The sequence below is a fragment of the Lagopus leucura genome, unplaced genomic scaffold (genome assembly GCF_019238085.1).
Source record: "Lagopus leucura isolate 7727_CA_CO unplaced genomic scaffold, USGS_WTPT01 Super-Scaffold_650, whole genome shotgun sequence".
NCBI classification, from domain to species: domain Eukaryota; kingdom Metazoa; phylum Chordata; class Aves; order Galliformes; family Phasianidae; genus Lagopus; species Lagopus leucura.
Window position 1 is genome coordinate 7,119,471 of NW_024962253.1, and position 15,264 is coordinate 7,134,734.

Here is a 15,264-nt window from a genome sequence, read left to right on the forward strand (position 1 = left end):
TTTTTGCTGCATCACGCAGGAAGGATTTATTTTCTTATTAGCACCTGACATGGGATATTGGCTTTTCCAGATCTCATAGGAGCTTTCCTGTACGAAAAATATTAAAGCACTGACCAAAATTGCAGTCAGCACTGCTCCCATGCTATCGTGTGAGGGTTGGGTCTGCCCGGGGGCAACCTGCTGAATTTGTGCATCCCACTCATCTGGGAGGTGTTGCCCTTCTGTGCAGGTTTTACACGGTGCCTGGACAACTGTCTGAGATTTACACACCCACTTTCAGATGTCTCTGGTGAGATCAGATGGGTCTCCTTGCAACTGTCTGGAGAGTTAATCAGAAGTGAGCCCTCCCCACTAGGTTTCATAATCTGCTCAAGGACACTTGGCAGGCATCACATCATTACTTCTTGACTTTGACAGGATATGTGATGTACAGAAGAGAGAGAATGTTTGTTAGCTGTCTCCAGGAGTTTCCACCTGTTCTTCTCCATAGTGTGAGACAGAAGTTGGTCTGGGCACTTCTCTTACTACCATTCAATTAAAAAGACTGAAAAAACTAGATTTGATTTTCTGGGCCACTGTTGTAATGCCATCTACATTGAAAACATACAAACAAAAAACTACCATCAATAACTTAAAACCAGCTAATACAAACCTTGGTTAAATTATATTTATAAATGTCTGTACAAGTTCAGACACAACCTGTTCCACATGAAAAGGGCAATATCATCCTCCCAGGGCCAGAGGAAAGAAACAGACCCAGGAGGCTGTGAAATCTCCTTCCTGGAGATCTTCAAAAGTCACCTGGGGAAGTAACCCTGATCCCCATCTCTGGGTGAGAGCAGACGGACTCAGATGGACCCAGTATGCAGCCCAATCCCTGCCTACTCCAGTGACACTGAGCATTGCATGCAGTATCAATAGCACGTTGACTGACGCAGGGTCCCTCAGCAGTCTGGTGCTCATCATACTGGTTTATACTGGTGGTGTGTTTTCCCAAGGTTTGGGTGGCTTTTTTTTTTCAGCGATAGGAACCACAGCCGTGTTCACAGCCCAGCCACAACAGCTTTCAGGAGCTGTGGATGTAAGGAACTGCAGCGCTCGCAAGGCCATGTGCTGTGCTTTGCACTCAGCCAAATCATTCTGCATTTGCCAGATTGCTGCTGTGCGTTGTGCAGATCGCAGGCCTGCAGAGCAGGAAGAGGTATTTTAGGAAATGATTTGCATTTGAATACCTGTGTCTCCTTTCTCTCCGAAGATATTAATGAAGACATCTGCATCTGTTCCACTGCCGCTGACTTCGCCCGTGAAAACTCGGACCACGTATTTGTTGACTGCAAGGAGAGAGGCAGAAATCCAGACAAATTAATAACAAAATAGTCAAAAATCATGAGAGTACAAATAAAAAAATAAATAAATAAATAAATAAATAAAAACAAAAAAAAAACAAAAGATCAGGCTATGCTGCACTATTTTGAAAGTACATTTGAATCTCTGCTCCTGGATTCTGAGCATTTAGTCTCAAAACATTTTCCTCTTCTCCTCAAGAGAAATAAAATCCATAGGCAGAGACCCTGTCTATGACAATGCTCATGGACAGAGGTGCAGAACTCTAATATTTTGTGTATCCATTGCCCAGGGCAGGAGGCAGAGATCACTCAATTCCTGAACCCCAAACCAAAAGTTGAAATGGGTAAGATGAAAGTGCAAGGAAGGAACTCATTCTGATGTTGGTACACAGCCATTGGACGACCCCAGGCCTACAAACCAGCCTCACTTTTTCAAAACATTGATGAGTTATGGAGCCAGCCATCTGCTCAAGCTCAGAGCTGAACCCTTTATGGTTAAATGAATGCACTCTGAAAAGGGTAAAAATTGAGCTGACATTACAAATAGAACAATAATGATAAAAGTGCAGTAAGTACTAAATAACAAGAAGGAGGACAAAACTGCCCCAGACAAGGGAAGCCTCAATGCCTCAATATTCTTCTTTAACTCTTTTGCCTCAGTTCACAGAGTTCTAACAACCTGCTAGAAATATGCCAACACCAAATGGGGTTAATCTGCATTAACTGAGAATTGAGATGTAATTTACAGCTCCCATTTGGCCACTAAATGACTCCCACAAAGAGTCACCCATTGTACATCAGGATCTTCAATCACAGACAGCAATTTTCAAGAAGATTTGGTCTGCACTTTATACTATGTAATTTTATCTTACTGATTAATTTTCCACTGCTTTCCGGACAGAAGAGCCCTATGGGATAAAAGGAGCAATAGAAGGGCAAGCACAGTGGCTGATGCTAGGACAACTTGTAGGATTACTCTTTAAGCCTCTTAAGAAGAGACCAAAAGGATATTGAAACACATGCAGAGCATCAAGGGGGACAGGTAGAGAGCAAGACAACGAAGATCAATCAGTAACAATGCCCAAAGACGTGGTACAAAGGGCACTTTGTGCAGTTTCTGTAAAAGTACAGAAGATCTTCAAGCAAAAGCGTGATGAAGTCCTTGGTCACATCCAATGCCTTGAAAAGCCTTCCAACATTGCTGTATTTCAAATCTGAGATACACAATGTCATCATAATATATGTTCCCAGCTCCAAAACTGCACTCACACCAGCCCCCATCCCTGCCCCTCGCAGCTCCATGTTCAGGACTAGTTTTAGCTCCTTCATCAGCAGAACACAAGCAGGATTGCACTGAGCCATACTGAATTTTTGCCACCACTCTCTCCATCTCTCAGCAATTCAAGCCTCAGCTAAAGCAGAGAGGAGCACTTCATCCTGCTCGGGAGTCCTTCTGTGCTTTGTACATCAGAACATCTTGCAGAATTGCACTGAGAAGGTACAAATTTAAATGGAAAGCGACGCTGTATCTCACAGAGACAGAAAGCATTCAGTGGCTGGCAGCATGCAGAAAAAGGCTCTCATTGCAGCTCTGGCTGAAGTCAAGCACCCTTCATTTCAAGCATAGGTGGATTTCTCTCCCTACTCTGCAAGCCCTTCATCATGAGTTATTTCAAACAGTAATATCATCTTTTCAAAAATACCCTCTTGGCTTTTTTTAATCTCAATACATAGCTCTGAGTTCATCTGCAGAACTGAGATCAAGATGTTGCCTGGATATTTTTGTTTTTTTTTTTTTTCTGAATGCTTCTCCTAGCACTGGGAACATGCAAAATGCTGGTGTACAGCTGCTGAAGCTGATTCCATTTAGCAGTGCATGCTCGCTGCAGCACAGCACAAAGAAGATTTCCTGGAACAAAATTAGTAGCTTTAGAGATACGAACTGCAAGATGCCAAGTGGAAAATAGCAAAAATTTAGCAGCAAGACCAACAGATATATTCTGCTGCCTCTTCCCATTGCAACACAGAATTGTGATGTCCTGTACGGTTACAGCACATTCCTTATCTCTATGGGGTCCCTGCTCAGTTAAGGACAGTCCTGCTCCCCTGACACCTCCCAGCCAATACACAGACACACACAGAGCATTTGGAAGTGTTTCCAGGCTGCCATCTCTGGGAAGCAGTGGGGTGGCACTGATATGACTTCACTACATTAATTTAGCAGAGGTGTGATAGTCAAGCAGCTTGTCTGTTACTAATCAACTCAGACACAGCTTTCAGCAGTTAAGGGGGAGATGAATGCTGCACTGTGGGCTGGATCTAGGCTCTTTCCAGTTGGAGCTGTGGGGTTTAATTTTTGTGAAGGAGAGTGGAGCAGTGTTGTACTCCTAGCAGTGCTCCTATGGGAAGAAGGGCATGGGGCTGCACCCCTCCTGGTGTACCCAGGCTGGTCCCACTGCCCCCTACATCCCAAGGATGCAGACTGCACCCAGCATCTTCTTATCCAGCCCCACCACTTCCAAGTGCTGTTACTCATTCTCTCCCCTACCTGTGACCACGGAAAGTGGGGGCTGGAATTGGATGGTCTTTAAGGTCCCTTCCGATACAAGCCATTCTATGAGACATCCCAGCCAAATCCTTCCAACTGAAAACTGCAGCTGACTATTCAGCCATGGGGTATTCAGCTGTTAATGTTGTTAATTTAGCAATAGAGTATCATAGTCACAGAAAGCACCATAGGATGCAGTTGCCTAAGGACATCTTGTGGCTAAAATGACCAGGGGCACTAGGCAGGGCATTGATGCATAAGCTGATGAATTTGTAGCAGCAGAAGAATCAGATTTAGGCAGAGAAACAAACCAGACTGTGCTTCATTATCTGGAGTTATCACCTCCTGCAGGGCCCAGGGAACTCTCTGCTATATGTCCCTGCCTCCCTTCCTTGTGCATGACCCATCATGGAGCAGGTGAGCATCCAACAACCAAGAAATGCTACAGCTCTCAGACATAAGACACGCAGGGTCAAAAGCAGCAAACTAAGTCATGGGCAGTGATGGATTTTTCTCATAAGGCAACTTTTAGCAATTATCCTTCTGTTTTCACAGCACTCCCCAGGGTGGCAATGTTTAAGATCCAGCCTGTGCTGCTGAGCAGTGAGCACGCAGATTTCAAAGGAAACAGGTAGGGCAGAGGCAACTCTACTGTCCCTGGATTGCTTCTACTAAAGAAATGTATTACTGGATTGCATGAAAAGCAAAACGAATTGCTGCTGGAGGGCATGCAGTTTCAACTTGAGCCTGCCACAATCTTTTTGCACAAGCTCAGGAAAGAGGTTGAACATCCCATATGCCTCAGTTCTTTGCTGTCAGCTCAAGTCAGTTGCTCCAGCCCAGACTAACGGTCTGACAAAACCACTTTTTGATGGAAAGCACTGACTTGTCAAAGTGGGAACTCCTTCATACCACTGCTGACAATGTGTTCCTGGGTGACAGCTGGTCAGAGCAACCTTGAAAGGTCAGATTATGCTTAGGTGCTCAGCCTGTGGCCTCCCAGTCTGCTTCGTTCTGGGCAAGAATTTGGTTTTCTTTCTCTTCTGATGTGGGAGAGAGCCCACCTGCACCAAGCCAACACCACCTCTTCTTGGACTACCTTTGAAAAGAGATGCCTTTTTGCATTACATATCCCACCGTGCTGTCTTCATATGAACACTGCAGACAAGAATACATGCCTTTACCTCCCTACAACATAAATAAGGGCCCAAGAAATAATGGCAGAGAACAAAGCACGATGAGAACCTAAAGCCACCCCTGAGAAGTAGGGTGCAGAGATGCTCACCAGTCATTACCTGTCCCACATCATGGACCACTGTTACAGAAAGTGACCTGCACACAGGTAAGGATGATTTTTTCCCCAGTCCAGCAATTCAGTGGTGGTGAGCAGCTCCTTCAAATGAGGGCTCAAACTGGAAATTCAGACTGCGCACAGATTTGAAGTGCATACTTTTTGGCATTTGCATTGCTTTTGGTCATCAGCACCCAAACAGCCCACGGTGTCAGCAGGGAGGAATGCTGAAGAGCCTTTGAATAGTGCTGGGTGCACATCAATAGAGGCAGCAGGATGAGGCAGCAGGATTCTGAGAGGTTGGTGTGACCCTGGGTCAGCGTTTTGATAGTCTCAGAAGAGCTCTCTAAAGCCACACTCCTTAGAAGCAGAGATTATTGCTGCTACCGGAGGAGGAATAACACAAGGGAAAGGAAATGAGCATTTGCTCTGCTGAATATTCCATTATCCCCAGTCACTGCCCAGTGCACCTCCTGTAAGGAACACAGTGCTTCTTCTCCCCATCCAGCCCACAGATTACAAAGTTCAGCCCCATTCTGTGTGGCTCTAATATGAAATCAAAGCACGTATCAGAACAGTTAATCATTAGGATTCAGCCCAGCTCATCCTCCTGCAAAGCCTCTGAGAAGCAATCTACCACATGCAGGAGCCTTTGCTTGTAGGATATGCTAAACTGATGTTCCTACTGTGGCTTCAAAGTGATGATGGCCTTTTGAAGTGAGTTTTAAATGACCTCACTCCAGAGACAATAGCAGTTTAGTTGCAGTCATGGCGCTCAGCAAAGGGCAGCTCACCTTGTGACAGCAGCATGTAGGACTTTGCTCATCTAATTCACAAAGATTTCCCATTATTTTTCATTAGCACAGCCCCAGTGTGAGAGCCCATTAAAAAAAACCCACAGACATTTCACAAAAGAGACATCTACTTCCAGACTTCCCCAGATCTGCTCTATTCAGATTTATGGAAATCACTGAAAAAAAAAACATTTGTTTTAAATGTTTTTGTTCGGAATGAAGAGTAAAATAGTTTTACAGGATTGTTTAAAATCTTATTATCCTCATTGTACTTCAGCCTTGTTTGGTATAACTTATATTTTTAAATATGGTGATTCTGTTTCACAATGTTTACATAATTACAGTACATAGACACAGCCCGTGAAAGTTATGCCTATCTTCACAGCTGTGCTGCATTGCTTTGTGTTGGCTACATATATATCTACATACAAGCCACACATAGTGATTTCTCACTCTTTTCCGAGCTTTTTTTCCCTTGAAATATGAGATCTTTATGTAAACTACAAATCTCTATTTGCTTCCTATTTCCAAGCTCCTTGCACCTTGTCTTCCCGGTGGTTTATAAGTTACCAGTGTTTCTTTTCATTTCCAACATTTTGATTTCTCATTATCCTTGTCCAATTTCAGAGGTAAAACAACATGCAAAATGTACATTACAGGGAAAGAGGTCACAGCCGATTTGTTCTAGGTGTGGTGACTTAAGGGTATGAAAAGGGTGAAGTCTGTAGGGAGAATAAAATTCACATTAGACTAAATGGTTTCCTTTGGAGATTGTAGGGGGAAACAGATAACATGATCTCCCAGTGATATCAATTGGGAACTAAAATGTATGATTCCCTTTACAAAGGTCGTTTATTGAATATTTCAGCGTGCTGCAAAGTTTGATCCTTAGTACAGTGCATGTGTTCCATTACTCAAAAGTAAACAATTCATATTTATTTCATAAATACATTGAGCTGCATTTCCCTGTTCTGATTGCACAGTTCCAGTTCTCAGTGCAAATAAAGATGAGTTTTGATGAGCTGGTAACACTTATTAATATTTCACTTCCCCTTTCCCCACTCTGAGAAATAATCCTTTGGCTTTCCTGATTATGCATGTTTCCAAAATCTGACAGTTCATTTTGAACCCTGACCAAGAGATAATAATAGGAGGAGGACCATTCTCACTCTCTAGGCATGGTGCTTTATGAAATAAGGATCCATGGGATACCACCTACTGCAGTCTTCCATCCCAAACCTTGCTTCTTATCAGAACTTCTGGCTAGAGTACATCACTGAGAAATACTGGCTACAGCTTTAGTCCAGCCTGATCCAGTCCAGCCCTCAGGCACGTGTGTATCCGATCAGGAAGGATTTAGCTACTGACTCAAAATCAAACGTGCATCAATATCCATTGCCCCAAGTGTTTCCTCAACTGCATCAGGCCCTCATGAGTATTCAGAACAGTATTAGATACGAAGGTTGGGGGGTTGGAGCTTAATGATCCTTGAGGATCCTTCCGACCCAAGCAATTCTATGATTCTATGGTTCCATGACAGTCAGCATTAAAACTCTGGACAATGAACCCTGGATTCTTAAGATAAGCCTCCTTTGCAGAAGGCAAAATAAAACAGCTTACATTACCCAAATATATGAGTCTAGGTCCTTGTGGATCTAATAGCATTGGAGAAAATATCTAGGTCATGTTAGCGCTACGTGTGTTCACAGAAGTGTTCTTGGAAGCACACCAGGCAGAGAAGTCCAGCACAGGCTGCTGCTTTGTGTGCACACTTTCTTATTTTTATTTTAAGGAAACTGCTCTTTGCTTCTCTCTGCCCATGGTCTTCTCCACTGACACACCACGAATACATCTACCCTTGGGTAATCTCACTGACTCTGCCACAGATGAGTACAGAGCAGGGAGTCAAGGAAAATCATGAAAGACTAGTAGATGAGGGCTGGCCTGCAAGTCAATCAGCTGAACTTCCCTCATTTGTAAGTGTAATAAGCATCGTTCTCATTCTGTAAAACTGAGACTACTCTCAGCATGCACAACATGAGCATGTTCCATCACTAACATGCCATTACCGGACTTAATTCCCAGCTGATCGATGTGACCTTCAATGTGCCACTATCCCCTAGGTTGTATCCGTGAAGGGTGTCATCTCTGAGGCACCATAAAGCAACCATAAATCAGAGCAGAATTGCCAGCCTTGTGGTTCAAAGATGGTTCTTGCCACAGCGAGGAGAAAAACTCATGTCTGCCGGCATAAAACCACATGGACTTAACCCAGACACATCTAGTCTGGGCTTGTGATCCATTTTTTCACACAGTAACAATTATGGAAGATTGTTGACAAATGCCTGATACTTTTAAGAATGGGAAAATCAAATGCAGTGAAACTTTGTTGGAAGTTCCCATCTCAAAGTGTGGGTGTGCGATGTATTTTGACTCTCCTCAGAGGAGGTGCTGCACAGCACCTTGTTTGCAAACACATTCATTAGAACGAGGCAAAATAAGGTTAAACTTCAGCCAGAAAAGGATGCTATCGCTATCTAACAGAGCAAGGAACATTACAGAGTGATGTCACATATGTGGCTCTATCCTGTTGTGAATATACAACATCAGAATAGTTTGGCATGAACTAACATCTCATGCATGTCTACATCCCATCATGGCCAATCTTATACTATTTTAGAGTTCTGGTGGCCAAACAGCCAGCTGGAAGTCAGTCCTTCACTCTGAACCTCATCTACAACAGCCATATTGGTTAGACTTGACCAAAATTCGTAAGATCAGCACAAATCACAATGGCACAGAAATCTGGATTCATTTTCAGGTATTTGTGATCTTCTGTATGGCTTTAAGGACCAAGTGAGTAGAAGTTCCCTTTCATTGCATTTGCTTTTGCACTTCATTGGGTCAGCAGTTCTTACTATGCAGCTACAAGCTATGATTTATGCCCTCCTCCCCCACCAATTGAGCAGGACATTAGACACCCTCAGAGTGATCCAGAAACCACAACACTCAGATAAAGAACATCACCTGTAATCAGTTTTCTGCCAATCCCTTGCATTAAGACTCAGCCACAGCCATACAAACCTGAAGTTTGAAACCTGAGGTTTCATAAAGCCAAGTGAAGCAGCATGAGGCCGAACAATAGCCCTTCCTTGTAATTAATACCTGCAATGTAAATTAATCCAGGCTGCCAGTAGCAGCTGCTGGGTAAATAAGAATCTGTGACACCATCACTGTCAAGGGACCGTGGGTATACGATGCCACGGATGTGAATACAGGAAACAGAGGGCCATTCAGGAAGGAGCACTTAAAATGTAACGTGTTCTCCTTCAGAAATGCATGGCATTCAATGGGGAACTTGACAGGAGTCATTTTACCCAGTTCAACAAATACAGTCACTCAGCTGTCTGTAATCACCCAGTCTTTCTCCTTCCACTGTAACTCTCTTTGGATTTTGAAAAGAACTCCATGTCACTTTTTTGTCCAATTTTTTTTTTCAATTTTATGTTGACAATCTAAGGGGAACATTTTTATTTTTTGGCTTTTTAATAATTCATATTATTATTTAAATTAACCTCTTCAATATTGACAGCACTACAGGGATTCTCTGGTTGGCCTCTACTCCTCAACAAGGCTGAGCCTCCTGGTGACTTGCAGGGTTTGGTCCAAGCACCAGCAGTCCAATTCAGACATGAACTCTCCATAGAACAAAACAGAAACTCAATAGAATATGTCACAACAGTTTTCTTCAGTCCGCATCCCACACAAATCAAATAAAATTTACACATCGCAGCAGTGACCTCTGGCTCAAGGAAGGAAGGTAAATCCTTGTAACAAAGACATGAAAGCTCTCCAGGAGAAGATCAAAAGCTGAAGATGTTGTAGGAGAGAGGGGACACAGAGAAAACTTGTTTGGTTACCACCAAAATATTCCAGACTGAAGAAATAAGGGAAATAGGAGTGAAGAGACGTGGCCAGAAAGTTAAAGAGCACAGCAGTGAATGCTGCTAATAAGAACACAGGCTTAAGAGGGAGCAATCAGTCTTACTCTACAAGAACATAAAATCACCAAACCACATAATTGTTCATTTGTCTAGTAGCCTAGAAAATATGAATACTCAAAGAAAAAATCCAACTGTTAAATTCATGAGAAAGAAAAAAAAAAAAAAATTTAGGGCAAATCACTTGTACGTATGGAGAAAATCACATCACAATCTCATTTCAGAGACTTTTCTGGACTCAGAAAGAGCCAAACGAATTCAAATGAATTTATGTTTGCAGCTGACGGTTCACCTCAGCAGGCTGGGAATGTTTATCTTTCATTAATTATGGTTCAAGGGGAGCTGCAACCTGAGATAGCAGAGCTATCCCTCTCCTCTTACAGACCCAGACCTGCAGCCTGGATGGCGTCCAGCCCTTCACCCGCGCCCCTGGCCTCAGCCCAGCTCCCTGTGTTTGCATGGCAGCTGCGGAGCTCCTAGGCTGCGGCGATCAGAAGTGGCATTCTCTGACAAAGGTGACAAGAACAGATGTATTTCTGACAAATGCCTGCTCAAATCTCTTCTTTCATACCCTTAAGGCAAGGAGCAATCTTATTCGTACTTTCCTGGACATCCTGGAACAAGCATGCGGTTAGCAGCTGATCCATAACTCAAAGCAACTCCACCAGAAGAGCGTGTGTTTGGGAATGGCTTTTCAGCTGCTGAGCCACAAAGTTGTTCCAGCAAGTTTATGGAAGCAGCACTGATTTTTACCAGCTGAGCATTTACCCCTCAAATCTGTTTCTGTCGAGAGATAGGTGTTGAGCAGGATGGAGGAAATCACATGCATTCGTTTGAATCAGCTCTCCCAGGCAGGAGCAGTAATAAATTCAGAGAGATTGTTGTTGTCATTTAGAGATCTATTAAGATTGAGTAGTTGACTTCCTTCTCGAGAGAACCTCTCTTTAACTGTGCGTTGCTTCTGACTCATCCATTACCTTCTCCAGGCTCCTCTATCCCCACCCAGTATACCCTGAGCTCTTCATCTTCGTGCACTGAGTGGATAAAAGAGCAATGAAGCACTTCAGTGTGCTCAGTCCCACAGTCACTGGGTGAGTTTTTGGCAGAACATCTCCAGACATTATCTCATTCCCCTGTGGCATTCACCCTAGAGAGGTCTGCATCTACAAAATGCTACCACATACATTTCTTGTCAATATGTCTTTTTTCTGTATGCTAACTCACATGAAGCCTTTTGCACTTACATTTCAACACTGAAGCTGCTGTGGATGAACACAACTTAGCAGAGGTAAATCATTTAACAATTCAGGGACAAACAGTGCCACCGTGTATATCAATAAATTAACAAAATTTTCACTTTCTAAAATAAAAGCCAAGTGGTCCCGTTGACAAAGCTAGCGTAAGAATCATAGAATCAGAATGGTTTGGGTAAGAAAGGACCCCAAGGATCATCAAGCTCTAACCCCCTGCTGCAGGCATGGCTGCCAACCTCCACATTTAATACTAGACAGGCTTGGCAGCCCTACTACTAATTCTCAGAAAGATGTGATACTAACAAAAGCCCAATTTTCCCCTCATTTCCACTGATCTACACCCCTCTGTTTCCTCAGGCTTGTGTCTAATGGTGGGTGTACTTCATTTTCTACGCCCAGTATTAAGCTCCCGGAAAGACACATTGCACTGGTGAGGTCAGCAGGGAAATAAACTTGGTTGCCTCATTAACACTTGAAGATAAACTGCTGACATCCCACCTGGGGCTGATTTGCTGGCTTCACTTCCATATCTCGATCACCTTCCCACTCATGTTACGTGCACTGCACATCACCACATGGCCTACATGCTGATATCAATTTAGGAGCACTTGTCTGGTTTTCAAGCTGCCCTGGCTTTGTTTCAACATCATTAGCTTAAAATCACTCTGAAAAACAGGCATGAGTTCAATATGGATGTCATACACGTTTGGCAAACTGGTGTAGAATTGCAGTGAGAGTGTTGGCTTATTTATGGAAATTTTTGGCGGGTCATCACCAGAGCATGGAAACACTGAACCTCAACTATAGGATTGTAACCACCCTGCTTCTTCTGATAAGACACACCTGTACTGGTTCCACATTCTGGGGCAGGATGCCACCCACCCATCTGCACACATTGAGTCTAATTTAAAGCACGCATCACGGATCCTTCTGCACTCAGCTAACAAGAGGAGCTTCTCCAAACAGTGATGAATCCCACTCTGAGATGTCAAACATAATGCTGGAGGAAGAAATTATGCTCTGGAGGCATCTTCCTATTATTTCCCTCTCCACTGACTAAGAAAAATTTAAATTATCTTTAAACGCAAGATTACTTATTATATGGCTGAAGTAATCTGAAAGCAACACTGTGCCTTCCAGCACAGCACCAGAAAACATATTTTTTCTGAGAAACACTTACTTTTGGGCACATCCATAGGATTCAGGCTTCCAATGAGGTCCCTGACATACAGCCCATCCCCATCCTCCTTGCTCAGCCAGTTGTTGCAAGGGAAGTAAAAACGGAGGTGAGGTCTGTTCATGTCAGTCACGATGACACGATCCAGGAACCAGCCTGCGTTCAGTCCAGTGTTATCATGCTCAATCCTAGAGGAAGAATAATCTGTTTGAGGGCCTGGATTTGGTATTTTCCTTAAGACTGGGCACTAGTGCTACTGTTTTTTGAAATATTTTATAGGCAAGGCTAAAGTACACAAAATGCCTTCTTTTACCTTCTTATTCTATCCACAGTGTTCTGTAAAACTAATGGGCCTTTACAGATTACTTTTCAAATACAGCCTTCCATATGTATGCAAGCACAGAGTCACATGTGCACAGGTAAGCTATTATTGGCAAAAAGATGCACCCATAGACACAGCTGCATTCATCACAGTTCATTTAGTAAATACAATCATCTACCTTCTACTGCGTGCCTCAAACACAAGACTCTCCAGTTACTCTGCCTCCCTTCTGATCTCTCCTCTTCCAATCTTGCCAACTTTTTGTACTATTTACTAAATAATTTTTAATTTTATATCTGTCAGATGGTGGTTAAACAAAACCATTGTCACTTTCTTTACACTAATTCAGCAGAAAGGAGCAACAAACCCTTTCTGCTAACTGCAGAAATGCAGTATAACTGCATTGGTACATAACAACCATCCCAGAAGTTTTCATCTGTAGTTGTGTGTGACAGGAATAGAGACCTTGGTGGGGAGTATGGGTAGTTAATAAGCAATAACTTCGGTGTTTTCACACTTCAGTTCAAATTTCAGGCAGTAGACAACATTTTACCATCCTTTAACTTCAACTTGATGGGAAAGTGCTAAGAAACAATGAATAAAACATGGCAACACCAAAGTCCATACAGCCCATCATTCGATTATCCCTTTGCAGAGCAGGTTTCCTTGCAGTGGAAATATCATTCAATTACCTTATTTTCTTTATTTGTCCAACATTGTTGGTTTTCACTCGGAACACGTCTGTTTTGCTCCTCTCAAAGGCCGTGCTGCTCCTGCAATACAGACACACCGAGAGCTATGGCAGGAGTACAGTCACATTGTCAATCAGCCCACAGTGTCATATCAGGATGAAGAAGTGTCATTTCTAGCACTGGGCAGACCTATTTTCCAATGTGCTTTTTGCTGTGATGTGCTCCAGCTAGCTCTAAAGGCTGACATTTAACAGAACTTTTCCTTCTTGAATTCTAAGCACCTTCTCAGCAGCTGACACCAAAGCTTTACAGGAAATGCAATGCTGGCCCAAGTAGGTGCAAGCTTTGGATCACTGTCCATATTGCCTCCAAGAGTAAAATGTGGCAGTCATTCTCAAACTCATCAGCTAAATCTCCTCTGCAGGTAAGAGCTAGGGAGAGCTGTAAGACTTTCCTGCTGGCAAGTGGCTGTCAGAGCTGAATATAATCTTCGGTGAAAATATTTCAGTGCAGCACCAAGCAGGCAAAAATCATTGTAAGAGCTCCAATTATTTTTGGTAATACCTCACCTGTGGTGTTACCAACCCACCCATTGGTGGGCAGCAGAAAAAAAATAACGGGGTGTTTCTAGCTGCTGCCCTTAAGGGTGACACAAACTTCTTGCTGTTCTTTGAAATCCATACTGAGCAGCCCATGACGGCTGAGCAAGATGTACAACTTTGGTGAATCTGAAGCCACATACATCTGTATTAGTTGTTTTATAGGCCCTTGGTACATTTCTCTTCTTTGCTTCCCACTCCAAGAGGTGTGCTTTCCTGCCAGCTGAGGGCTGGCACTGAACAGACCTGCTCTGGTGATGAAGCAAAGGCACTGCACAGCCCAGCCTACCCAGACCTCATCCGGAGACAAAAGCATCGGCCTGTTTCATGAGTTTCTTTCCATTCCCATCTCCCACTGCTTCTGCAACAGCCAGAAACCTCTGTTGCAAGTGGAAGGCATTATGAAGCACATAGGTCTGGAGCAGGAGATGGAGACTTCAATTCCCATTTCTGCCTCCGGCCTGTGGTGATGGGACAAGATGTGATGGCCTTGATTTGAGCCAGGGGAGGTTCAGATTGGATGTTAGGAAAAATTAATTCTTATGAAAGTGGTCAGGCACTGGAATAGGAACTGAAATGACTATTCACAAGGGTGAATAGTGATAGGACAAGGGGGAATCTTTTTAAACAAAGACAAGGGAGGTTTAGGTTGGATATTAGGAGGAAGTTTTTCATACAGAGGGTGGTGATGCACTGGAACAGGTTGCCCAAGGAGGCTGTGGATGCCCCATCCCTGCAGGCATTCAAGGCCAGGCTGGATGTGGCTCTGGGCAGCCTGGTCTGCTGGATGGTGACCCTGCACATAGCAGGGGCTTGAAACTAGATGGTCACTGTTGTCCTTTTCAACCCAGGACATTCTATGATTCTATGATAGGCTGCCCTAGGAGGTGGTGGAATCACTGTCCCTGGAGGTGTTCAAGAAAAGGGTAGAAGTCACACTGAGTGACATGGTCTAGAGTGGTCACAGGCATGGGTTGACAGCTGGAGTAGATGATCTTAGTGGTCTTTCCAACCTTAATGATTTTATGATTCTATGATTGTTGGCCAGCACCTCCGTTCTCTGGAGCTCATATTTTCCACTGTGAATAAAGTTGAGTTGAAGCCCATTCTTGCTCAGAAGATACAGCCGCTCCCACCTGCTCTCCCCAGTGGGATTTCACTCTGCTGCCAAGCATTGCTGCAGGTGATTAAACAGCAAAATGCAGGACTTGTATTAAAAAGAACAAGAAACCGCCGTGCTT

The 15,264-nt window shown here is 43.6% G+C and overlaps 1 protein-coding gene across 1 annotated transcript in view; it reads right to left on the reverse strand.

Annotated features, from left to right (window-relative positions):
* LOXHD1 (lipoxygenase homology PLAT domains 1) overlaps positions 1 to 12,534 on the reverse strand; it is a 105,089-nt gene extending 92,555 nt beyond the window's left edge. The window contains exons 1-2 of the mRNA XM_042862396.1: positions 12,414 to 12,534; positions 1,233 to 1,331 (exon numbers count right to left, since the gene is read on the reverse strand). Coding sequence (XP_042718330.1) covers positions 1,233 to 1,331; positions 12,414 to 12,534 — 220 coding nt within the window. The remainder of the gene's footprint in view (positions 1 to 1,232; positions 1,332 to 12,413) is intronic.
* Positions 12,535 to 15,264: the final 2,730 nt, after the last annotated feature.